Source organism: Camarhynchus parvulus, chromosome 14 (genome assembly GCF_901933205.1).
Source record: "Camarhynchus parvulus chromosome 14, STF_HiC, whole genome shotgun sequence".
NCBI classification, from domain to species: domain Eukaryota; kingdom Metazoa; phylum Chordata; class Aves; order Passeriformes; family Thraupidae; genus Camarhynchus; species Camarhynchus parvulus.
This window is the reverse complement of record NC_044584.1, coordinates 6,438,081-6,462,256: the sequence shown is the minus strand read 5'-3', so window position 1 is coordinate 6,462,256 and position 24,176 is coordinate 6,438,081. Positions and strand designations below refer to the sequence as shown.

At 53.2% G+C, this 24,176-nt stretch overlaps 2 protein-coding genes across 2 annotated transcripts; both read left to right on the top strand.

Moving 5' to 3' along the window:
* The first annotated feature begins 2,387 nt into the window (after positions 1-2,387).
* On the top strand, positions 2,388-13,176 carry NATD1 (N-acetyltransferase domain containing 1). The gene is made up of 3 exons (XM_030957871.1): positions 2,388-2,607; positions 9,014-9,132; positions 9,845-13,176. Exons 1-3 carry the CDS (start codon positions 2,511-2,513, stop codon positions 9,959-9,961), a joined length of 333 nt encoding a protein of 110 aa, XP_030813731.1. The 5' UTR covers positions 2,388-2,510; the 3' UTR covers positions 9,962-13,176.
* Positions 13,177-15,000: 1,824 nt separating this feature from the next.
* On the top strand, positions 15,001-23,961 carry TMEM11 (transmembrane protein 11). The gene is made up of 2 exons (XM_030957870.1): positions 15,001-15,102; positions 23,041-23,961. Exons 1-2 carry the CDS (start codon positions 15,038-15,040, stop codon positions 23,555-23,557), a joined length of 582 nt encoding a protein of 193 aa, XP_030813730.1. The 5' UTR covers positions 15,001-15,037; the 3' UTR covers positions 23,558-23,961.
* Positions 23,962-24,176: the final 215 nt, after the last annotated feature.

Sequence of the window (24,176 nt, the reverse complement as noted above, 5' to 3'; positions counted from 1 at the left end):
CGTGGCCCATCCCAGGGTAAGGATGCTCCCACAGCCCCCCGAGCTGGGCAGAATGTCAGACATTCAGTTGAAAAAGCAAAAAAAGGAGATTCCAAGTGCCACTTTCTGGCTGGAATTCTTATTGTGATCCGTAAAGATGCAAAGGAGGGGTTGGAGGGGTGGCAACTGCTGACAGCGCTGGTGAGATCACAGCTGCTCTGCCACAGCCAGCGCTCAGCTTTGCGCAGCATTTGGGATAAATTTGAGGGCTGGAAAAACCTCCTCAGAGCCAGGCAGTGGAAGGGAATCGCTGCCAGAGGGAAGGAGCTGGAGGGTTGGGATCCGTGGCTGCACGGGTGCCTCAGGCAGAGCTGTGATCCAGCACCAACGGCCCCAGATCCAGCTGCACACTGAAGGTGGAAGAGTTCAAATGGAAAACAAATTACAGGTTTTTAACGGGGAGAGCAATTACCTTCCCCAGAGACGTCGAAGATTCACCACCTTTCAAGTCTTTCAACACAGACGAGGAGGAGTCTTTCCAAAAAAAAGCCACCGCTCTGCAGCCCAGCCACGGGTCATCAGCTGATGCAAGAGCTGTGGGTGTCACTGCAGGGCTGGGCAAGCTGAGGGGCCTTTTCTGACATTTATCCACATCTTGGATAAAAGATCTTGCTGATCTTGGAATCAGCAGCAGGGTTTGAGGTGATCCACACAGCTCTGGGCTGAGCCCGTGCTCAGGTGTTGGATAATTTTTTTTTTTTTTTTGACCCAGAGATGGGGCAACTGAGAGGCATTTGAAGAGATTTTATTCTGTTTTCAGTCTCGATGAGTACTGAGACACAAGAGATGTAAAACTCAACGCCATCCTATCAGAAGCTAATTTATTTCTTGGTCACAACACTTTATAAATGTTTTTCAGCCTATTAGCTCTTGCCACACAATGCTGCTATTACTTTTGCCACAAATCACTTGGTTTTTTTTCCCCACTATGGCCTTCTATTCTATGGCCTTGAATTCTTTGCAAATCCCTTTCCCACAGGGCAGCAGGAGCTGAAGGGATGAGTAAACAAAGGCCAAGCTACATGAGATGGTGTTCAGGTGCAGAGAAGCTGCTGGTGAACTGTTCCTTATTGTGAATTTAGGTGTTGCTGCTTTTCCTGTTGCAGCTGCCAGCACAGCCACCTCGGGCACCCTCAGCTCCTGTCACTGAGAGCTCTGGGGTCACAGATGTGATGTAGATGTGATATGTGATGTGTGTGTGATACATGATGGAGCACCTGTGCTCTGCAGCCAGGCTGGGAGAGACAGAGGTGCTCAGCTTGGACAAGAGAAGGCTCCAGAGAGACCTCAGAGCCCCTTGCAGGGCCTAAAGGGGCTCCTGGAGAGCTGGAGAGGGACTTTGGACAAAGGATGGAGGGACAGGACACAGGGAATGGTTTCCCACTGCCAGAGGGCAGGGATGGATGGGATATTGGGAAGGAATTCTCCCCTGTGAGGGTGGGGAGGCCCTGTCACAGGTTGCCCAGAGAAGCTGTGGCTTTCCCGTGGTTCCCTGGAAGTGTCCAAGGCCAGGTTGGATGGACTTGGAGTAACCTGGGACAGCATCACACAGGAGCTATGTCCTGGGGCTTCTCCCCGCAGCCCCAGCAGAGCAGGGCAGAGCTCAGGGCACAGGGCACAGAGCACAGGCAGAGCAGGGCAGAGCACAGGGCACAGGAGGGCACCAGCCCGGGCCCTGCTGCAGAGCAGCCGGCACCGCGGCCAGCCCCAGCACAGCAGCCCCGGCCACCCAGAGCAGAAAATCAGTGCAGGGCCAGTAAAGGACCAGTAAAAACCAGTGCAGGACCAGTACAGAAGCAGTGCAGGATCAGTGCGGGGCCAGTACAGAAACCGAGCAAGACCAGTGCAGGATTAGTGCGGGACCAGTACAGAACCGGTACAGAACCCGTGCCGGACCAGTACAGATCCCGAGCAAGACCAGTACAGAACCAATGCAGGATCAGTGCCGGAGCAGTACAGAACTCGTGCGGGATCAGTGCAGGACCAGTACAGAATCCGTACAGAACCCGTTCCGGACCAGCACAGAACCAGTGCTGGAACAGTACAGAACCAGTGCAGAACCCGTGCGGGATCAGTGCCGGACCAGTGTCGGACCAGTACAGAATCAGTGCAGAAACCGTGCCGGACCAGTACAGAACCAGTACAGGACTAGAACAGACCCCGTGCCGGACCAGTACAGAACCAGTGCCGGACCAGTGCTGTTCTGGCGGCCGCTGGTGGCGGTGCCCGCCCGCGCGGGGGCGCCGGGCGCTGGCTGCGGTCCCCACGGCGGTGGCGGCGTTGCCCCTTTAAGGGCCGCGCGGCCGTACCAAAACAAAAGCGCGGCGCGGCCATTGGCTGTGGGGCGGGCACGTGCCGCACAGCTGGGGCTTCCTGCGGCCGGGGCCGCGCCGGGCCCGCCCGCGTCTCCGCTCCGGCACCGACACCGGCACCGATACCGGAACCGACAGCGGTACCGACACCGGCCCGCCATGGCGCACTCGGCGCCGCTCGGCCTCCTGGAGCAGGGCTGCCCCATCCAGGTGGAGCACGATCGCAAGCGGCGGCAGTTCACCGTGCGGCTCAACGGTAAGGGACGGCGCTCGGGGCTCCCCGGGACGTTACCTGCTGCCCTCCGCCCGCGGTTCCGCCTCGCTGGGACCCAGATTCCCGTTCCTTTTCAGCTCTCGCTGTGCCCCCCCCCTTCGCCCCCCCTCCCGTCTCTCCCCCCTTTTCCCTCCCGGTTCCTCCCCCCCTTTTTTCTTCTTGTTCCTCCCCTTTTTCCGGTTCTCACCTATTTCCCCCGCTCCCTCCTCCTCCCGTGCCCTGTGTCCCGCTGCGCTTTCCCCCGTACTCTCCACCCTGCCGCGGTGTGACGCCCCCCCAGTGCCCCCCACCCTTCCTGCCCCCCAAAACCTTCTCCCAAGGGAGATGTGGGCACCGCTCGGCTCCCCCGGCTGCGCTCGGGCTGTGGAGCCCGATGGTGGCACGGGCAGGTTGGGGGCACTGCCGCGGTCCCCCCCAGCAGGTGCCTTTGGGGGAATGTGGGGGTGCCAGCTCTGGGGACGTTCCTTCAGGGAAACCCCTCGGGAGCTCCAGCACAGGGGGTGCCACGGTTCTGTAGGAGCAACGACACGGATCCAAGCTGCCACAGCCACCTGTGGAGCTCTGGTGACACAGTGACCCTCAAAAAGATCTGTCACATATTGGGTGGAGTGAAAAAAGGAACAAAAATTAGGTGCCACTAAAATTTCTCTGTGGTGCCCTGATTCTTTCCCAGCCTTCATCTTGGTGGTTAATTACAGATATTCAATGATCCCAGCATCTCTTCCCCATCCATTTGTTATGCTGAGAACTACTCTGGGTGAAACTGCCTTGCTGACCTGCAGAAATTGCAGGGTAGCTGCCTTAAAAAAAAAAAAAAAAACAAATAAAATGTGTAGTTCAGAAATCATAGGGAATGCAGGAGGCTTTGTCGATAAAACAACAAGAATAGTCCAGATTTTATTTTAGACTTTTCTTCCCCCCCCCCACCCCATTTTCATTTCAACCACTAATTACAAAGTGCAGGCTGGAGCTCGGCAGTGGTGGAGCGAGGAAGGAGGAGACGGGTGCGGAGAAAACAATTTCACCAACTGCTTATTTCAGCCTGAGATCAAACCAGAGCCCAGGTGCTGGGTCCCCACTGCCACCAGCAGAGCATTGTCCCAGCCAGTGAAGGTGGTGTGTGCAGGAAATAGAGGGGACAGCCAAGGGTCAACAGTTATTAGGGAGACATAATCTTTTATTGTGGTTTTCTGGATAAAAGCTCTGGCAGCCACACCACGGGCCCAGCAGCGTTTGGTGGCTGAGCAGGGATGAGTCGTGACTGGAGAGGGTGAACTTTGAGAGGGAGAAATTCAGCTGTGGGAGTCGTGTGTGAATCAGCACAGAACCTCCTGATTCAGGAGGGGGTACTGGAGTCACAGAATCCCAGAGTGGTTTGGGTTGGGAGGATCCTAAAGCTGATCTCATTCCAGCTTTGGGCAGGGACGCCTTCTGTGTGTCCAGACATGGACCAGGTTGCTCCAAGCCCCATCCAATGTGGCCATGGCCTCACCCAGGTGAATCCCCATGATCAAGGTTGTGTTTTCTCTGGGAGTTCAGGGAGCCTGAGCCCTTTTTTGTGAGTTCAGCCACGCCAGGCTGAGCAGTGTCCTGCTGTGCTGGTGTCCGTGCTGCTGTGCTGACTAACACCCACGTGCAGTGGGTGACCCACCTCTCCTCCTCCTTGTTAGGCCCTTGCTGGTAGCAGCCAAGCCCTGGAAGCTGCTCAGGAGATAGCATCTCTGTGGGAGTGCGTGGCAGGGTGTTTATTTCCTGCACTGCTCTTTGTCCCTCCTGGCATCATGAGCATCACTGGTGTGGAATGCCCCGGGAGGTTTTCCCTGCAGCAAGCAGGGAATGACAAGAAATGGGTCAGACACAGATTTTGGCATCAAAGTGACCTCCACGTCCCTCAGAGAGCACTCTTGTTTCCTGTCACTGAGAGATGAGCAGAGTTTGTGGGCTCCAGGGTCAACTTTCCTGTGATGTCCTAATTTCTGCTAAATGTCAAGCGTGGATGATGCCCTGGGAAAACATGGATGCACCAGGCACGTGGACCAAGCAGCCAGACTTTGACAGCTGGTGGTGTATGGTGGTGTGATGCTGGGTAGAAAACTTTGCATGGTGATGAATTTCTGGAAATCCCTGGAGCAGGAGGCTGAGGCAGTGAAAGCTGTGAACTGGTTGTGAAAGTGTTCATTTTCAGCATCATCCTGTGTTTGCCTCTGCCCTTGTGTGACCTCGTGTCAGGACTTCCTCCTTGTGCACCAGGAAGATGAATTGCACTCGAGTTTTTTGAGTTTTTTGGGGCTTGCCCTTTCTTTCCTTTCTCTGCTGGTTCCTCCCCTCTGTCATTGCTGCAGTAGCTGCTAAATCTCTGGTAGGAACAGCTGCTTCACTTGAACACGTTCCCTTTTCCCCTGCATCCCAAATGAAGGAGCATTTAGAAGCTGAAAGTAAAGCTGATTATAACCAGACCTCACTGAGCCTCGTTATCCCTCGAGAGGAGGGCAGAGAGACGCCCAACTGGATTTGTAATGGGTTAGGATGTGACTAACAGCCTGAGCCAGCCAGAAACCTCCCTGTGCAGAGACTCTCTTGGAAAACATCAATTTGTCAAAGCTAAAAGCTTCCATGGGAATCATATAGGCTGGTTTTGTCAGGAATAGTTGGGTATTTCTTTGGGTCCGAGATGAAATTTCAGCTCAAAACAAGAAACCCAAAGGGACCCCCCCCCCATGCCAAAGCAGTTGGCTGGTTGGTCCAGCTGCTGGCACAGATGTTTGGGGCAGGGGAAGAGCTTTTAGCAGCAGCTGCTGTCTCTTCTTGATGCCCATCACACCCATCAGGCTCACCACGAGCATGGAGCAGCTCCAGTTCCTCAGGGATGCTCGGGCTTCTCACACATTCCTACTCCAACACTTCTGCTGGCTGCAGCACACCACACTTCCCAAACTTCCCACTCCTCCCCAGCTGCACTAGGGCAGGATTTTGGCTGGAAGCTCCTGCTCTGCCCACTGCTGATCTGAGTCTCAGGAGCTCCTTGTCCAGGAGCCCAGGCTCAGGTTTATTGGGAAAATTGGAGCTTTCCTGCCTGATGAGCAGATGCTTTCGGGGGGGGGGGGAAGGTGCTGAGTTTGCAGCAGGGACCAAGGGATCTGTCACCAGGCCCTGCATCAAAGACATCCCCGCTCCTCCCGTGCCACAGGCACCTCCAGAGAGCTCCTAAACAGGAAACTGCTCCAAACCAGCCCCCCCTGCTGCCACTCCTGCCAGTGAGGCCCCTCCACGAGCCCTGTGCTGTCTCCACTCTGGCTGTTGTGCTCTGTTGTGTTTTCTCTCCCTAGTAACGTGCCAGTAGCTCCCTGGGGAGTGAGGCCAGCCCATGGCAGGCAGAGCTCCAGCCTGGGATGCATGAGCTCCTCAGCACTTCTTGTCCTCTCAGCCCACCCCACACGCAGCTTTTGCTTTTTTTTTTCCCACTGTTTGGCTCAGCAGCAGAAGACCTGAGCTGCCTCCTGCTCCTGGGAGATGGGGCTGGCATTTGTTCTGTCCCCCTGCTCCCAGGGAATGGCTTTGCAGCAGTGTCCAAAGGGGGCTGGGGCACAGAAATTGGCCTTGCAGGCAGCAGCCAGGGCCCTGCTCTGGTCCTGGGCACACAAGGGGTATCGTGGGCTGGGGTTGGTGCAGGGGACAGGGACAAGGGACAGTCCTGCAGTGCTGCAGCCTCCCCTTGCTGGGTGCTTTGTGTGTGCCAGGAGAGGGGGGCAGTGAAGGATGGGCTGGGCTGGGGTGTCTGTGTCCTGCCAGATGCCTGAGGTGTCCCTTCCTCAGCTGGGCTGGAGCTGGGACTGGGCTCCCTGCTGTTCTCCCAGGCCCCTGAGCCACCCAGCCTGGGCACTTGTGTGTGGCTTCAGGGCTGAGCCACCACTGCTCCTGGTGGAAGCAAACCCTCCATGGGGAGCAAGGTTAGAGCTGGTCCCTTGCCCAGCTCCCAGAAAAGCTTCCCCTTCCCTGTGCCCCCTGTGAGGGGGTGAGCAGGCCACCAGCTGTGCTGCCATTGCTGCCATCCTGCTCCTCTCTGGCTGTGCTGGTTTGCATCGACTCCACTTCCTCAGTGTCAGTGAGCCAAACTCCAGGGCAGGCTCTCTGTGCAGGCTGATAAACTCCTGTCCCAGAGCCCAGGGGTGGCACAGGCTGGCAGGAGGTGTCTCCTGTGCCATGTTCTGGGGGTTTTCTGCTTGTGCCCCCTCTCTTTGGGGGGGATTGCACCAAGCTGGGACTGGAAGGGTCAGCGCTGCTTCCAGCCCCCCCAGCTGTCCTAGGAGCTTCTCCCATGGCCAGGGCAGCACACAGCACCAGGGCTGGCTCTTTCCAAGCCATGGCTGGGACCTGCAGGGCCCACACCACACCCTGAGGCACCCTGAGGGTCCTTGGTTTCGTGTGCTGTGCCAGTGAGGTGTGTGGATGTGATCGTGCACTTGGCTGAGCTGGGATGCTTTTTTTGAACTGGGCTCAGTTTCCAGCAGCACTGACTGTTGTAAAATCAGGCTGGTTGTAAAATCCTTTCTGTGTGTGTTCATCTGGTGCCACTCTGCAGCTCCTGTCCCGGCTGGGGGTTTGTGGTGCTGCTGTGGTACAGGGAATATCCAGGAAAAGCCTGTCCAGGACATGTCTGAGATCCTCCAAACACTGATCACCTCCTGCTTTAAAATGCATTTGTGTCTTTGATACTTCTAAACAGATCATATCTTTTTAAAGTGTATTTAAAGAAAAATGATCTTTTGTTCTGTGGTCAATTTAGTTTTAAACTTCTCAAAGCTTCAGGCAGAGGCTATGGAAAGTTTTAGCCTGGGAGGAGAGTGGGGTGGAAGGGCTGGAACGAGTGAAAGCTGCTGCTATAAGATCATTTTACAGCCTTTGGTGCTGCCAACTCTGCCCTTGCCACCCCTGAGAGCTGCCACCAAATGCTCTGTGAGGGTGAGGGCACCTCATGCCCCAGCCTGGTCAGGTCTGTGCTGCAGGAAGGGCTTCACCTGCTTCCTTGGCTTTTTTGGGGTGCCTGGATCCGCATGGAGAAACACTGCAGTGCTCCCTCTTTTCTGTCTGGGGGAAAACTCAAAGCTTTTTGGTGAGCCAGAGCTGAGAGGGGCAGGACTGAAGCTTAGAAATACTTGGGGGAATGGCAGAGAGGGAAATTATTTATGTCCACCCAAGAACAATGTTGGCACAAGGAGGAGTGGGCAGAAACCAGCAGGAATAAACTCGGGCTGGAAATGTGAAGGTTTCCATCCAGTGTAGGAGAATTGAGTGTCTGCATAAAAGGAGCAGGAATAAAAGCTTGAGCTGCTTCTCTGGAAACACAAAATTCCAATGGGCTCCTTTCTAGTTTCTCTTGAATACAGGCGTGAGGCAAGCTGGGCTGGAGTTGTCAGCTGAAGTGCAGTGAAATGGAGTGTACTGAGCCCAGCTAAAGCAGATCCTGAATGCAGGTGAACTTTGCAGCCCTTCAGCCTATAAAACCGTTGGAAAGAAGGAAAAGTTCCCATTATTTTAATCAAACTTGTCTCTTTGACTGGGATCTTGCATTTCTGAAATTCACTTTTAAGGACAGAAACTCTCTAGAAATGAAACATTTACTTTTGCACTGAAGGCTCAGTTTCTGTGGATGAAACCAGAGGGTTTCCTCTGATTTATACATGAGCTGAAACTTCTTTTTTCCTGTAACTGAGCTGCTGTGAGAAAGGTCAGGGTGTTGAAACAGGAAGCCTGTGTGTGTGTACATGTAAATTTGTGTGCACAGCCCCCCTTGCACACCTGTGTGTGCTTTCCTGTGTGTTTGTGGGATTCACCTTTCCCAAAACGTGTCTAGACAATGCTGCAACACCAGACCAAGGAGTCTTGTCCTGTTTTATGTGCCACAACAAAAAAAAAAACCTGTGCTGGAGGAGAAATTAAGTGGCTGTTACCTGGGTCGGCTTTGTTGGTTTTCCCTCTCTTCTGTTTACTCTCCCCCACCATCAACACATCTTCTCCCTCGCCACAGCTGCTTTCCCACCCTAAACATTTTGTGCTGGCATCACTGATTCAGAGCTGGGTCAGAAACCTGCTCCTGGGGCATGGAAAGGCTCTGCTCACACCTTGGGGGGACCAGTGAGGACATCCAGGTGTCACTGAAAGCAAAGCCACCACTGAAACCCAGCACCAGAGCCACTCCCATGGCACGAGGGGTGATGTAGCAGTTCCAAAACTGCCTGTCCTGCTGGGGACATCCCAGCCCTCAATCCTCTGTCCCATCCCCTGCTGTGGGTTCTCTCCAGGGACATCCCAACCTTAAATCCTCTCTTCCATCCCCTACTGTGGGCTCCCTGGTGACACCCCAGCCCTGTCCCCTCTGTGCCACCCTCAGGTTGCCACGACAAGGCCGTGCTGCTCTACGAGTACGTGGGGAAGCGGATCGTGGACCTGCAGCACACAGAGGTGCCGGACGCCTATCGAGGGAGAGGAATTGCCAAGCACCTGGCAAAGGTACAGCCCCAGCCCCCCAGAAGGGCAAGGTGCCCATCCTGCTGCCATCCCAGCTGTGGGTAAAGATCCTGGCTGAACCAGGCCCTGTCACATTGGAATTGTGTGTGTGCCCTGTGGGAATCCTGCTCTGATGGGAGATGGGGTGGCTGGAGGGGCAGATGGAAATCTGGGCTCAGACATTCCTGGGTTTTGTGGCAAGAGGAGCTGGGTAAGTGTCAGCAAATCCAGGCACTCACCCAGATTCAGCCCATTCCCCCTCTCAGCAAAAATCCCTTGTGCAGGGGCTGATGGCTCAGCTCAGCTCAAGCTGGACCCCTCCTCTCAAACCTTCACTGCCCTCGTGAGCCCTCTGCCCGCTTGGGCTGTGAGGGAGAGCTGGGGAGCCATGAGCACAACAGTGGGGTGCTGCTTTGGGGTCCAGCTGCTCCCTGGCCCTGTAAACAAGGACAAAGGGATGATGAAGGTGGCCTTCACAGGATGGGCTGTGTCACCTGCAGCACAGCATCCACGGGGCTGGATGTGTTGAGGGTTAAACTGGGGACTCTGTGTTGAGCTGGTGGCTGTGCTCTCCCCTCGGGCCTCTCCCTCCACCTGCCTCACACAGGGGGTACCTGAGGGACTCCTGCTGCTTCCCCTATCTGGGTGAGGGGTGCAGGACTTCCCTGAGGCTGGGGGTGTTGGTTGTGACCCATCTGATCTGCACTGCTTGCAGGCAGCCCTGGACTTTGTGGTGGAGGAGGACCTGAAGGCGCACCTGACGTGCTGGTACATTCAGAAATACGTCAAGGAGAACCCTCTGCCACAGTACCTGGAACATTTGCAGCCTTAAGGCAGGACTGCTCCCTCACCAGCACACCTGGCCCTGACTGTTCAAGGCGGCCTTGGCTTCTCTGCAGTCTCAGGAACCCCTTCCCACACTGGCAATTCCCGGTTTTTTAGCGTGTCCATGCGGTGTGTGAGTGTGGGCACCTCCTCCTCCTCCTCCTCCTCTGTGCCCACGTGTGAGCATGACCACAGCCCCTGGGCCAGGCTGCTCTGGGCACACAGGGTGCCCACCAGTGCTTTTCCCAAGCCAGCGGAGAGAAGAGGGTGAATTTTCCACCAAACTCCATTGCCAGGCCAGGGCATGACTTGTTCTGCACCTCATCCTCTCCCCCCTGCTTGGCAGCAGCTCTGAACTTGCTGGGGGATGTTGGTTAGGGCTGCTCATGGGGTACCACCCCCCCTTTCCTCCTGGCAGCTGGGGAGATGCTGTGGATTCAGCTTTGTGGGACAGAGGGAGGTGCTGGAGGAGCCCCAGCCCTGTGTCAGGCTCATCCCCTGCAGCACCTGGTGGGCACCAGGCCGTGTCCAAGGCCACCTGCAGTACACACCAGAACATGTGGACCATGGTGGCACCTCGGGGGCTTTGCTGCCCTGGCTGTGGAGACACTGGGATGGTGACACCCTCGAGCCTGGAGACAAGAGCCGTGTGAGGAGTGGACTTGGACTGCAGAGGCAGTGGCAGAGTCTGTGCAGAGGAAGAAACGTGGCTGAGTTGCAGATGCTGCTCCCTTGGAGATACCAGCTCCTGCCCAGCTTGTGTACACAACCCTGAAGTGGCATCCCAGAGGGTCATGGACTGTTATTCCTGTCTCCCTGCCCTTGGTGTGGACACAGCCTGCTCAGGAGAAGAGACCAGCCCCACAGCCAGCCTTGGCCTGAGCGGTGAGGGACATCCCAGGGCACCAGGGTGGTTTCCTGCAGCTGAAGAGGAAGGCTTCCCTCATCTCCCTCTCCTCCATCTCTGCATCCCTGTCAGTGCCCCAGATCAGCCCCACCAGGACATCCTGAGAGCAGCACGGTGAGGCCTCCAGGACCTGCTCCTGGCCCATCTCCAGAGTTCAGTGCTAGAGGTGCCTGCATCCATGTGGATCCCAATGGCTCCTCCTTACAGCCTATGGGAAGAAGCCCTGGCTCATGGCATTACCTGTCTGCTCAGGGCCTCCTCACAGCTCCAAGCTCAGGGCACTGGCAACATCGTGGGGACCTTGGCCAGCAGCAGGAGCACCCTCATTTCGTGCTCTTACCTCGGTGGATGATGATTCTGTAGCACAACCCAGCATTGCCACCCTCAGAGGTGGAGGTGACACCACGATGGCAGGGCACTGCCAGGTTCCAGCTTGCTGCCTGTCCTACCTTGCCTGCATTTTCCAGGGCCTGAGTTTCACCTCAGAGCATCTCACACTGAGCTCTCGGGATTCTGTAGTGTCCCAAGGCAAGGCTGTGGTGAGGGAGAGATTTGTTTTCAACACCCCCAGCCCTGAGCGGCCACTGGGGGCTGCAGCCAGGCAGGACATGGAGAGCCTCTCACCTGGAGACCAAACCCAGACCTTGCTTAGCCCAGCAGGGACTAAAGTTTACAATCTGTGCCACGGAGTGACTGAAGCCCCAGGTGAGAGGCAGCTCAGCCCTTTCCCAGAGCCCAGCACAAAATCCATGGCAGCAAAGGCAAAAATTCCTACAAACTTCTCTCCTGGTTGGGGTGGCCAGAGATGGAGACCCTGTGCCAGGATTTTAGCCTGAGCTGTCCCTGGCCACCAGCTTGAGGGGAACCCTTGCTGCCTGCCTTTGCTTTTGGGCTGCCCATCACCAGCATAGCACAGCACAGCCCTCTCAGGCTCCCAGAACTCCCAACCTCCATCCCTGCCCTGCACACTGCAGGCTGTGAGACCCCTGCCCATGCCCACCACCTGTGCCAGGGGGCAGAGCCACCTCTGCCTTGTGCTGCTAAGGAAAGGCTTCAAGCTCAGCCCTGCCTCTGCTTCATTTCTGCCCTCCTGCTGCTTATTTCACCCAGGCTGTGACCTTTAGGGTGGCTTTGAGGGACTGGGAAAGGGTGGCAGGTAACAAACTGAAGGGGCTCAAGAAGAAACGTGGACTGCTAAATGTTCCTTCTTTAACATGCAAAACACACTTCAACACATAGTTACAGGAGCAAGGCTGGCTCTGGTACTGCTGTGATGGCTGAACCATCCCTTCCCTTGATTCCAAGGTGAAGCTGAGCTGTTTTGTCCCCTGGAAGCCAAGATCAGGCACTTGTGTCTGTGCCACAGCAGGGCTGGGTGCGATGCTTGAGCTCTGTCCTGCTTTAGTGCTCATTTCCACTGTGAGCAGTCTCCAGCAGCCTCCTGATGTGTCAGCTCACTGGAGGGTGTGCTGTGCTCAGTGTCTGGGCAGAGCCCCACATCCAGCCTGGCTCTGGAGCCCCTGTGCTGCTCTGGCAGGAACCTCGAGCTTCCCAGTGCTGGATCCCGCAGCGATCGCTGCCTTAAATCAGCACAACTCCCGGTTCTGCTGCTGCTTCCTTCGAGGTGCTACAACCCCCTGGTGTCTGAGCTGGCAGAGACCTGTGCCAGTGGCTGTGCCAATCCTTTCTCTGCTGTGTCCTTGCTCTGTTCCAGCTCCCCTCCTCCTGGATGCCAGTGAATAGCAATACCCGCAGCTCACCAGCAATGAGCCCACGGTGCTCCTGTGACCCTGCATGGTTGGGTGGGACCTGCCTGGGGGTCCCTCGGTGCTGGGTAACCCTTCCCTGCCTCCCCACCAGCTGCCTTTTCCCAGCTGGTCTCTGCAGAAAGGAGCTTTGAGTCCTGTGCTGCCCCTTGGTGCTGATTAAGCCTGGAGGAGTTTGGGATTTTGGACTCTCCCCGGGCAACAGGAGTGTGGAAGTGGTTTGGTTGAATACTGAGCTCCCCAAACCCGTTTGAACTACAGACCTGTGGTGGGTGGGGGAATGCAGGTGGCTGTCAAACCTGCTTCCACAGCCCCCAACTTGAAACACCCCCTCCCTCATCCGCTCTCCAGCGTTGTCTTCCTCTGTCCAAGGTTTCCGTTCTGTTGGATTCGGTGGTTACGATGTGCCTTTCCTTCTCAGGACCTGTTACAAACGACCTTTCTTCTCTTGTTTATGTTTAACATTTATCTTGACCCCTCCCTCTGTCATACTATAAAACATGAACATAATGCATGGAATACAATACAATAAAAGTGTGGCTTAACTGAGCTGCAGTGGCTGTGCTGTGCTGGGGGGACCACATGCTCCCACTGCAAAGGATCAGTAGGTAAGGGGTGAAATTATTGTGTTTTGTTTGAGGCCACAGAGCTGGCTGACCTGGTGATGACTGTGCAGAGCTCAGGGTGAGCAGGATCACAACTGGTTCCTCTCCTTTGCCAGCTGATCCAGCCCTGCTCACCTTCATCATTCCTTCTTGGGATTTCAGGCCAGGCTTTGGGAGTTGTCCTGCAAGTGAGCAGACACCCAGTGTTTGTGTCCACTGCTTTAAGATGGGCATGAAAATATTTAAATATCCAGTTGCTGTGCTTGCTCAGAGCAAGGTGGGCAGGCAGGTGACTCAGAGGGACACAAGGCACTTCCCTCCTGGAGCCAGCACTCCCAAGGCTGGGAGCACAGCCTGGGCACTCAGGATCCTAGCAGGGCATTTGTCACTTCCCAGCACTGTGAGAAGGCTGCAGAGGCTGAGTTTGGATAACTCAGATTGCCAGGGAGCTTGGTGTGGGGGCAGTTAAGATTTGATCTGGCGTGACAAGCTGCCCCTGGGCTGCAGCAGGAGCTGGGGTTTGCTGCTCCCGAGGGACAGCACGGCCCGTTGGGATCTGTGGCTGGGCTGTTGCTGGTAACACACTCTGTTTACATTCCACATTCCACACAGTCCGTGCTCCGGCCTGTCCCAGCGCTGCTGCACGTTCTGCCGGGCTGGGCACGCTTCCCAAACACCTCCTTGTTCCTGTGAATGCAGCGTTCACCTCCCCTGAAACAGCTGCCCCCCAAAACACAGCTGGGAGGGCCCTGCAGGCTGCAGGAGCAGCCTCGGGATGCCTGGGGACGTGGAGGCAGCCAGGAGGTTGTTTTCTTGGGTCACATTGCATCACTTGGGAATAATGCTGTCAAAAAGAGGGTTTTTGTAGGAACGGGAGATGCAGAGGCAGCGCTGTCAGGCTGGAGGAGGGCTCTGAGAAAGGAGGGGGTGTGGAGCAAGGAGCTGCTGTTTGATAAGGAAAACTTAAAATTGCTGAGAAAAAGGATTCTCTTCTGGGAGGAATCCAGCCAGGAGCAAGAGGGAGCCCTGCCAGAGGCTCAAGCACCCTGGAGATACCATCCAAGCACAAAACCTCCTGATGGATCCACAGGAGCTGGGAAACCTCTGGCAGGACCAAACCTACACTGCAATTCTAGAGAAGCATTTGGTATTAAACTTTATATTGAATTAATGATCTTGAGGTCTTTCCTAAGTGATTCTGTGATTTATTCCTCCTCAGAGATGCAGCAGGGGAGTCCCCCATTCACTGCCCCTTTTTCGAGATTGATCAAGAGGGCGAAATTCACCCCAAAACCGCACCGCCTATCCTTCCAGGGAAGTGCTGCACAGGAGATCCTCCATCCCTAATCACATGCAGGGAAGGAGCCCCCTGGGATTTCGGGATCAGGAGGCGATGCTGAGCGCTGCCCACCCTGGGCAGCCGCATCCCCTTACGCAGGGCAGGCCGGGACTCGCCGCCGCGCTCTTCCCACGGGCTGGAGGATCCCGGGCGGCGGGGCCGAACCGAGCCGAGCCCCGCGGAGCCGCTCCGCCGCCGGTGACGGGGCTGTGCCCGGGGGTCCCACCGGGCTCTCACCGCGGGGCCCGCCTGGCCCCACCGCCCCCGTCCAGGGGACTACACCCCCCAGAGCTCCCCGCGGCCGTGCGGCGGCGCGAGGTACTGTGGGACTTGTAGTCCTTCCGCGGGCTCAGCCCCACCCCGAGCAGCGGCCGCCACCGCCCCCACGCACTACATCTTCCGTCGGGCATCGCGGCGGCGCCCGCGGGCCGCCGGCGGAGACATTTGCGAGGCGAGTGTCTCCAAGATGGCGGCGTGGGGAAGGAGGCGCGCGGGCCCCGGCAGCACCAACAGCGGCGGCGGCCGGGACAGGTGAGGGGCGGCCGGGCGGCGGCGAGGGGCGGCGGGGCTGCGGGGCCGCACCGCCCGCGGCGGCCCCGCGACCCCGCGGCAAGGGCGGGGGCGCCGCGAGGGGAGCGTGGCCGGGCGGGGCGGGCGCGGGACGCGGCCGCGCTGAGGCGCGGAGGGGCCGGGGGCGCTCGGCGGGGCCGGGCCCGGGGAAGGTCAGCGCGGCCCGCGGCGTGTCCGGGTCAGCGCTGCCCGCGGCGGGATGCGGCGCTGCGGGCCGGGGAGAGGAGGGCCGGCCCCGGGAGGCTCCTTCCGTCCACGGCTATTTTTAAAGGCGGGGAGGGAGCGGCGAGTCCTCCAGGGTGACCTCCTTCTGCCGGGGCCGCGGCGGGCACGGAGCTCGGCACCGCGCTCCGGCCTCGGCCGGCGCGGAGGAGCGGCCGGCACAGGCTGGAAATACCCATGGAGCAGCGGGGGAAGTTTGGGAATCGCAACTTTAAAATGGGGAAAAGAGACGGAGGGATATGTCATAGAATCAATTAGGTTCGAAAGAGCTCGGAGGTCATCGAGTCCAACCTGGGAGCGATTTCCCCCCGTCACCCGGAACAGAGCGCTCAGTGCCGCCCAGTCCTTCCTTAAACACCTCCAGGGACGGTGACTCCACCACCTCCCAGGGCTGCCCATTCCAGTATTTAATCATCCTTTCTGTGAAGAAATCCTTCCAAATGTCAGACCTGAACCTCCCCTGGCACAGCTTAAGACAGTGTCTGGTCGAGCTACTTTAAAACCTGTGTGCACAGCCCTCCACCTGCTGAAAATGTCTGGGTTTATCCCGCATTTCCTGGCGTTGGCATTTTTCTGTTCTGCCCCAGGGCTGACTGATGTAACCGGCAGCTGCTGAAAGCTGTTGCAGTGTTCTCTGAGTTCTCCTTTGTCCTGCTGCCTCGCCTCGAAACTCTGATATCCCTCTTAATTAGAAGCTCTGATATCCCCCTTCATTTGTCTCGTGGCTTTTGCTTCACTTTGTTCCCTTGCTGTGATCCAGCAGCGTTTGCTTTGATGCTGTTGAATCTACCCGGCCAAGGAGAGCCACAAGTAGCCCTGAAAATTCTGGCACTAATGTGAACTGCAGGAATGCTGCCTATGTTCAGGGAATTCAAAAGTAATTGAACTGGAAGGGCCAATGGAATTCCTGCATCAGCGTGGTTTAAATAAACAGCTAAGAATACCACAGTGGTAAAACTGTCTGCACCCTGTGCTGGCACTGCCCCAGCATGGGAGGTGTGGAGTTTTCATGTGGCAGACGTGTCCTCCCAGCAGCAGGGAAGAAACAGAATATGGAAAAGAACACTTAATAACTTCAATTATTCTTCCAGGGTGAAAATTGATGCAGACTTAAAAGTGAGTTGTTACTGTGTAACTTCATCTGTAACCTGTACAATAATCTAATTGTTGTTTGAGGTGATCTTCTTTCAAAGCTGTGATTGCTCTTGATCTTATGATCAAAAATATTCCTAAACACGAGTCACTCCATGAACCTGCTGCATTTATTATTTTTCCTTTGCCAGTGAGAAGGGTATGGAAGAGAACAGAACAGCACATCCTCCCCTGAGCAGCGTTTCACAATCTCCATCAAAAGCTGGTGGTTCTTTAGGTGTCACCCTGGACAAACGTGACAGGAGGATAATTCCAAGAGGTGCTGGGTGATGTCAGCGAGGTGCTGCTCCTTCCTGGCAGCTGCAGAGCAGGAGCTGTGCATGACTGGGCCTCTGCCTGTCCCTCGGTGGCTGATCCCAAACCACCCCTGCCTGTCTTGCCAGGCTGCTGCAGCACCGGTTGAGCAAAGGCAGCGCTGACAGACCTGATGTCATCACATGATGACATGTGCTTTTTATAGGCTGAGTACAGTTTTCTTACTCTGGGCAGGATTCTTGTCCAAAGACACGTTCCTTTGAACTGAATGTGCTGATCCAGTTTTCCTGGTAGCTGAGCTGTTTCAAGGAGGGTTTGTAGTTGTCAGCCAGCCGCTCTAAAAGGCATCTGTGTGTCGGAGGTGGTGTGAGGAGACTCAGTACTGAATAAAATCCTGTCTGCTGCGAGACTACAGCAGCTTTCATTTAAAATTATTAAAAAAAAAATAGACGAGCATATCTGTGGAGACTGAGTCCCTTCATAAGTGACTTTGTTGATACTGAGAAAGCTATAATTGGTGAAAAAGTGCTTTCCTTGCTCAGAGTGAATGTAAGGACATTAATTTCAAAGGATGTTGACTGTGAACTCCAGCTGGCTCTGGTGGTGAAATAACAATGTTAAACAAAATAACCAAAAACACTGAAGGGAACCAACTAAATATTTGTTTTTCTTCATTCTGGATAGACTCTTTAATGGAGCCTGTCTAAAGGGAATTGTTAATCTGTAGACCAAAACAACTTTCTCATACAGAACAGACACAGGATTGTGCTGGGTGTTTTTGTATAAAAGGCAGCCTGGTGCCCACCAGAGCAGTGGACAGCGTGTCGTTTGTTCCCCTGGGAGATGTTCTGACAAACTCTGGAAAGAACAGCTTCCATGTCATCAGCACTGCCTGCCCTGGCTGCTCTGTGCCCTCACAGAGCTCCCCTTTCGCTGCCTGCCCTGCTCAGATTTCTGGTGCTCTGCTTGCAGCAATGATTGACCTATTTCCATCAGCCTGGCTAATCATTAGTTGACTTAAAATTGACACCTCCTTGTTGTCTGGGGCTGGATTTGTTGTAATGGTCTGGTGATGTTTTCCTTAGAGTTCAGGTAATGCTGTCCCTCCCTAAAGCTGCTTGAAGAGCTTCCCAATGTTCTCCTGTCCTTTTTCCTATTTGAATTAAAGGTGCATCTTTTGAATTCAAGGTCTTGCTTTATTGCTCTGCATTTCCTGTTCTTCCTCTGCTTGAGTGCCCTTCTTAAAGCCCCAGGCCTGACATCTCTGGCTTAGGGCTTGAGCCTGGTGGATTGTGAGGACCTTCAGCAGAGAAACAATTCTCCAGGTGTTTAGGGTGGGATGTGTTAGTGCTTTCTGTGCACCGTATCCTGAGTAGAAACATACACTGGGGAATGTGACTGGGAGGTGGAATATTTCCACTGAGAATTAAAGCCAGGCCACAGCTCATTTCTTAATCTTGAAATTAAATTAAATTTCAGGAAGGATTTATGTTGGAGGGAGGGAAGTTTAGTGTTTGGATTTGTCATGCCTTGACCCTTGACTTCCTCCAGCCTGCCTGAGATGCCAGCAACGCTCCCAGACATGCTCTGGCCCATCTGTAATGTGCTTTTTCTTGGAGAGCCAGCACGAAACCCCTCTTGCACTGCTGAGCTGGGCTGTGTGTGCTGTTTGTGACCAAGTGTTATCACACTGCTGCAAGCTTCTCCCTTCTAATTTTTTTAACTACTTATCAAACTGGTCTCCATTTTCAGTTAATCTGATTGTTTGGTGCTCTGAGCAAAACTCCTGCCCAGGAAAGAAAACTTTACCAAAACTTGACCTGCATGTTATGGGAGGGGCTCAAAAGAACTTTTATTTTTGTCCAGAACTGTACTTGTGCAGCTTAAGATTGTTTCCAAGTGTGATTTTGAGCATTTGCAGAACTGAGATAGTTGGATAACTTGAAACCCTCACCAAAAAAGTCTGTCTGGCAGGTGCCATTAGGCTGAAGGCAACAAACTCAGGAGGCTCAGTCCTTCTCCCTGCAGGTGGGCAGTGGTAGGAGGATGCTGAGGGTTCTCCCAGGATGTTTTCCCCTGCCTTGTTCTCAGTGCTCTCTTCCTTTGTTTCTGCTTTTGCCACTTGGCACCTGGCAAAGCATGGAGTGACATTGTGCCTCCTCTTTGGAATGTTACTTATTTCTTCATCCATAAAGACTATCCAACTGAAATTTCCATTTACCAGGCAGACTGCTGTTTTCAGGAGCCTGCTTCCAAAGGTGGAGGCAGAGAAATGGAACTGCTCTGAGGACTGGAACTTCATTCTTCCCTGTGATGGTGGTGAGGCCCTGGCACAGATTCCCAGAGAAGTTGTGGCTGCCCCTGGATCCCTGGAAGTGTCCAAGGCGGGGTTGGACAGGGCTTGGAGCAACCTGGGACAGTGGAAGGTGTCCCTGCCCATGGCAGGGGGTGGAACTGAATGGGCTTTGAGGTTCCTTGCAACCCAAACCATTTCAGGATTTGATGAACTGCTGGAGCTGCTATTGTTCACCCTCTCCTGGTGCTCTCCCATATTCCCATGTTAGGAAGACAATCCAAATGTAATTTGAAGCTTGCTCTATAGCTAGCAGACACTTCTGCCCCTCCTGCTGCTGCAGCTCTGTTAACAATGGATTCCTTATTTTTAACTTTGGCAATACCAAAATTTGACATCGTTGAGTTTTAAGTGATCTACATCTTGCTGTGCTGAATAGCTGAGAGTTCTGTCACATCCTCCCATCCAGGCATTCATTCAGCACCAGGAATGAGACACTGAAAGTTCTCAAATATAGAATGCCTGAAGCTGCAGTAGAACAAATATTTGGATATAAGGCCTAGAACTATTTCCTACAGAACTGCTCTACAACATTTTAACTGTGCCCTCTTATTTGGAGTGGGGAGACAAGGCCTGGAAAATAATTTGATTGAATAATATTAACAACTGCTTTTAGGCTTTGGTCCGTCTGGTAAACAGCCTATCAGGCTTCTGAACACCTGGCAGCAATTTATGTCTTCTGGCATTAGGTGCTCTCTGGTTATTTAGTATTCTTTCAAGTAAAATGGAGTTTGTATCAGATCCCCACACTTGATAAGTGGTGGATGCTAGCTCAGAGTTCTTGCAGAGCTCTGCAGTTGTGTTTGTCATGGCCAGGGTGGGTGACAAGCTCCAAAAGGCAAACTCCACTCCAGTGTTTGAGCAAATGCAGTTGCTTTGACTGGATTTGTTGGTGTGCAGCTGCTGTGTTCAGTGGAAAGGCTGTGTCAGGAGAGTTGTCTCTGTGAAGTCCTCAGCTGAAACCTCCTCAAGCCCACACATCTGTGTCTCTTTCTGTATCATCTGAAATCCAAACAGTTTTCAGCTTTCCATGCTCCAGGGGCAGCCAGTTCTTGTGTGGAAATAATACCTGATACCCCACTTCTCTGTGCAGAAATTGAGACTTGCTGCCTGCCTTGCTGACTCTCCACATGTCCTATTTAAGCAGGTATCTTTTTTGGATTGGCTGTTTTGCCATTTGCAGCTTCAGCACTATGATAGAGATTTATTCTGATTTTAGAGGACTCATTTGGAGAAACAGCACAGTTGGGGGGCAGACTCTTTCAGGGATGGAGCCTTTGTGTTGTTCAGTTCCCAATAAATTTTTATTTTTCCCAGCAGAACATACTTTAAATTCTGCTTGTTTTGGCATTTGAGGCCAAAAAAAAAAAAAAAAAAAGCATGTGCTTTTCTCAACTTTATTGTTATAAAGCCCCAGAGCCTGGCAAGCCAGAAAATTCCAGGGGAGATGGACAGTGCTGCCTCTGGCCAGTCTGTTGGATTCCTGCTGACAGGTTTGTGGTGTGGCTCTGCTTGTGCAGTGATGGTGGAAGGAAAAAAAGGGGTGTTCAGAGGGAAGAACAGGCAAGAGCTGAGCAAGGAGAAACGAGGCTGATTGGGTTAGTGCCACCTGTCCTGGTGCTGAGCCTGGAGAAATCCCATGTAGATACTGAATTCTAGAGTTAGAAGCTCAGTTCCCATGGCTCTTGTACAGGCAGGGAAGGAATGGCCTCACTTCATCCCTGTTTTCCCAGTGATGACAGGGAGATATGGGATGACAACTGTGCTGTGCCTAAGCCTCTGGGAAGTTCTTCTGTTGAATTTGGATTCTGTCTCTCTGTTTTGCCCACCCATCTGCATGTTCCTAGGTATTACAAAACACTGAAAGTGCTCCTTGTTGGAAATATTAATTTTGTCTGGAGAGTTGTGTTAGCACTGGGTTGGCTTCCAGCTTGAAAATGCCTTTCAGCAATAGCTTTTCTATGAAGTCATTATGCCCTAGCAAGTGGTTTCACAGAGTCATGGGTGGTGGTGTGCAGTTACCTTAAGCCTCTATATGTCTTTTGCAATGAAACTGGAATTTTTGATTTGGAAGAAGCTGCACTTGGAGCAGCTGTTATCAGGGAAAAGAATCCTTGGCAGAAACCATGACCAGCTGTGTCCTTTGTGTCAGTGTAACACCTGCTTAACTGGTTTCTTGTTAGAAATTCCTTATATAGATCCTGTTCCTAAATTTTTTTCTCTAAATACCTCTCAATTCACTGCAGAACATCAGAGCCCACCACATCCTGTGCTGAAAGGGTTAATGGTAATTTTCCCAACAATGTCTGACAACTCATTGCCCTAAAGAAGCCCCCCAGCATGCACAGAATTAAGCTGGAATTTTATTTTTCTTTCTACCCATGAACAGGCCAAGGGGCAAATGTACTGCAAGAACTCAATAACTACATTGTAAGTTGAGTTTTCCTTGCAGGTTATATAAATTCCAGCTGGACTTTTAATGAAACTGCTTATGACTCTGCTTTGGGAGAGGCTGGTGCCTCTCAGGTCCTGCTGGTTGATGTTTGCTGCTGTTACAAACCCAGCCATGTCTGCAACAGCTTGTAATTTAACAATATTCTTGATTACAGCTGGCCACTGCTCAATCCCCTGTGCAGCCTGAGTGGAGCTGCACATTAAGGATAATGTTTGGCAACAGCAGCTTGTGAATGTGTATTTTTCTCCCTTATTTTCCAGTGCATGCACATAAGTACCACTGCACTAATGGAGCAAAAAGTGCTCGTTCTGTTCTCCACATCAGCAGTGTGTTCCTCCTGATATCACAGGGGTCTGAATGCTGTTGGGATGAGGCTGTTTTGTCTGCTGTGATTAGGTCAGATGTGCGATTTGTTCTCCTTCTGCTAAAGGAATCTGCTAGATATTTTTATCTTTGCTAGGCCACGTGCTCAGTTTTGCTCTGGTTAAGCACAAGTATGCCAGAAATATTCATTTCTGCATAGAAGGGAGGATTTTGCCTGGTTCTGATGGACAGGTTTTTACCCTTTGTCAGAGCAGGTGAACAGTCATAATCCTATTTCTTAGCAGTTTGTACATGAATGTAGCTGCAGATATAAGGTGATGTGGTGAAGGGGGTGGAGGGAAGGTGGAAATTGATGTGACATTAAGTAGCTGAAAGCTGCTGCTCTAATACAAGTTCCCTCAATCCCTGGAGTAGGAAATGTGCTCCCAGGTGAAGTGAGCAGCTCTTTCTTCACTGTTTGAGCAGTGCCTGGGTTAAAAATTTGTTCATGTCTTGCTTTGCTGCATCCCACTTCAGGAGAGGGAGTGAAGCTGCAAACTCAATGCTCTGCTGTCTTCTTCACCTTCCCTTTCAGCAGTGTTCCTTGGCCGTCCTTGTTGGACTTACCATGGATTTACTAGGCTGTGTTAATATGGAGGACTACATAGCAAAATTGCATCAGAAGGCAAATGTATTCATCTGGAGATGCTTCCTCTCTCCAAACCTCTCAGAGCAGCGTGTCCTCCTGATCAGTGAGCTGGCTTGTCTTGGTTTCTGTGAAAGCTCCTGAAGTCTGTGGGGTTTGTTCAGTGATGTGTTGTGGTCACTAAGGTGCGAGTGACACTTCTGCTTGGGTATCAGTGTGAGAAACCATTTCAGGACTGCTACAAGACCCTATTTCGCAAATTGTTCTAGATCCTCCAAGTTAGGAAAAGGTAAGAAAAATACGTTGCCTTCTTTTGGGATGAATTAGTGTACAGCAGGAGTAATCAGCTGATGTGAAATGAAGCTTGAGTTGAGAAGCTGCTGGTTGTGAAACAGGCCGTGACCTTGAGGGGCTGCCCTCACTTGGGGCACTTCTGTCCCGCTCTCCCATCCGGGTGGGTGAACAGCCCGTCCTTCAGCCCTGTAGTTTTAATTCTTCATTTCCCCTCACCAGGGTGACCTTGTCCTCCACGGACTGTTACATTGTGCACGAGATCTACAACGGGGAGAACGCTCAGGACCAGTTTGAGTACGAGCTGGAGCAGGCGCTGGAGGCGCAGTACAAGTACATCGTGATCGAGCCCACGCGCATCGGGGACGAGACGGCGCGCTGGATCACCGTGGGGAACTGCCTGCACAAAACAGCCGTGCTGGCAGGCACCACCTGCCTCTTCACCCCCCTGGCACTGCCCGTAGATTATTCTCACTACATCTCCCTGCCTGCTGGAGTGCTGAGCGTGGCTTGCTGCACCCTGTACGGGATCTCGTGGCAGTTTGATCCCTGCTGCAAGTACCAGGTGGAGTACGATGCCTATAAACTTTCGCGCCTGCCCCTGCATACGCTCACCTCGTCCACTCCCGTGGTGCTGGTGAGGAAGGACGACCTGCACAGAAAGAGACTGCACAACACGATAGCACTCGCTGCCCTGGTGTACTGTGTAAAGAAGATCTATGAACTCTATGCTGTATGACTTCAGCAGGGAAGAGAGAAACCCACAAAGACAAGTGTATTAAGACTCCCACAGTAACATTTTGTTTTTCCTCTTTGAGAAGCGGTGGAGACTGGGAAGGATTTGGTTTGATAGAGCTGTTATTTTTCAGATAACGTATCACTGGTGCACCAAGGTTTTTCAGCTCTTCGTTACACTTGAGATGTGGATGTGTGGTGACTTGAGATCCGTATGTTAGGCCAGGGGAGTCCAATCCAGCAGCAGAATGTCAGTGAAAGAAAGCAATAGAAAGAAGGGGTGTGAGAGCTGCTTTTTTTTTTTTTTTTTTTTTTTTTTTTTTTTGGGAAACATTTAAGTATATTGTTTAATTGTATTACACAGAACCAGCCAGAAGTTATCATTGACCATTAAAGGATGAGAATTTCAAATGCTCTCGCTCTCTTGTCACTGTTATCAAAGTGATATCACTTGAAGTGTCCAGGTACAAGCATATTCTGCTCAGTTCTTGTACAAGTTCTTCCTAAGGTAGATACATCTCTGAAATGCCTTGGGGGCTGCCAAGGTGGGAGTCTACCTGTCCTACCTTTGTGCTGTGCCCTGACCACACAATTCCACTGCTTTTGCCTGGAACACAGGAGCT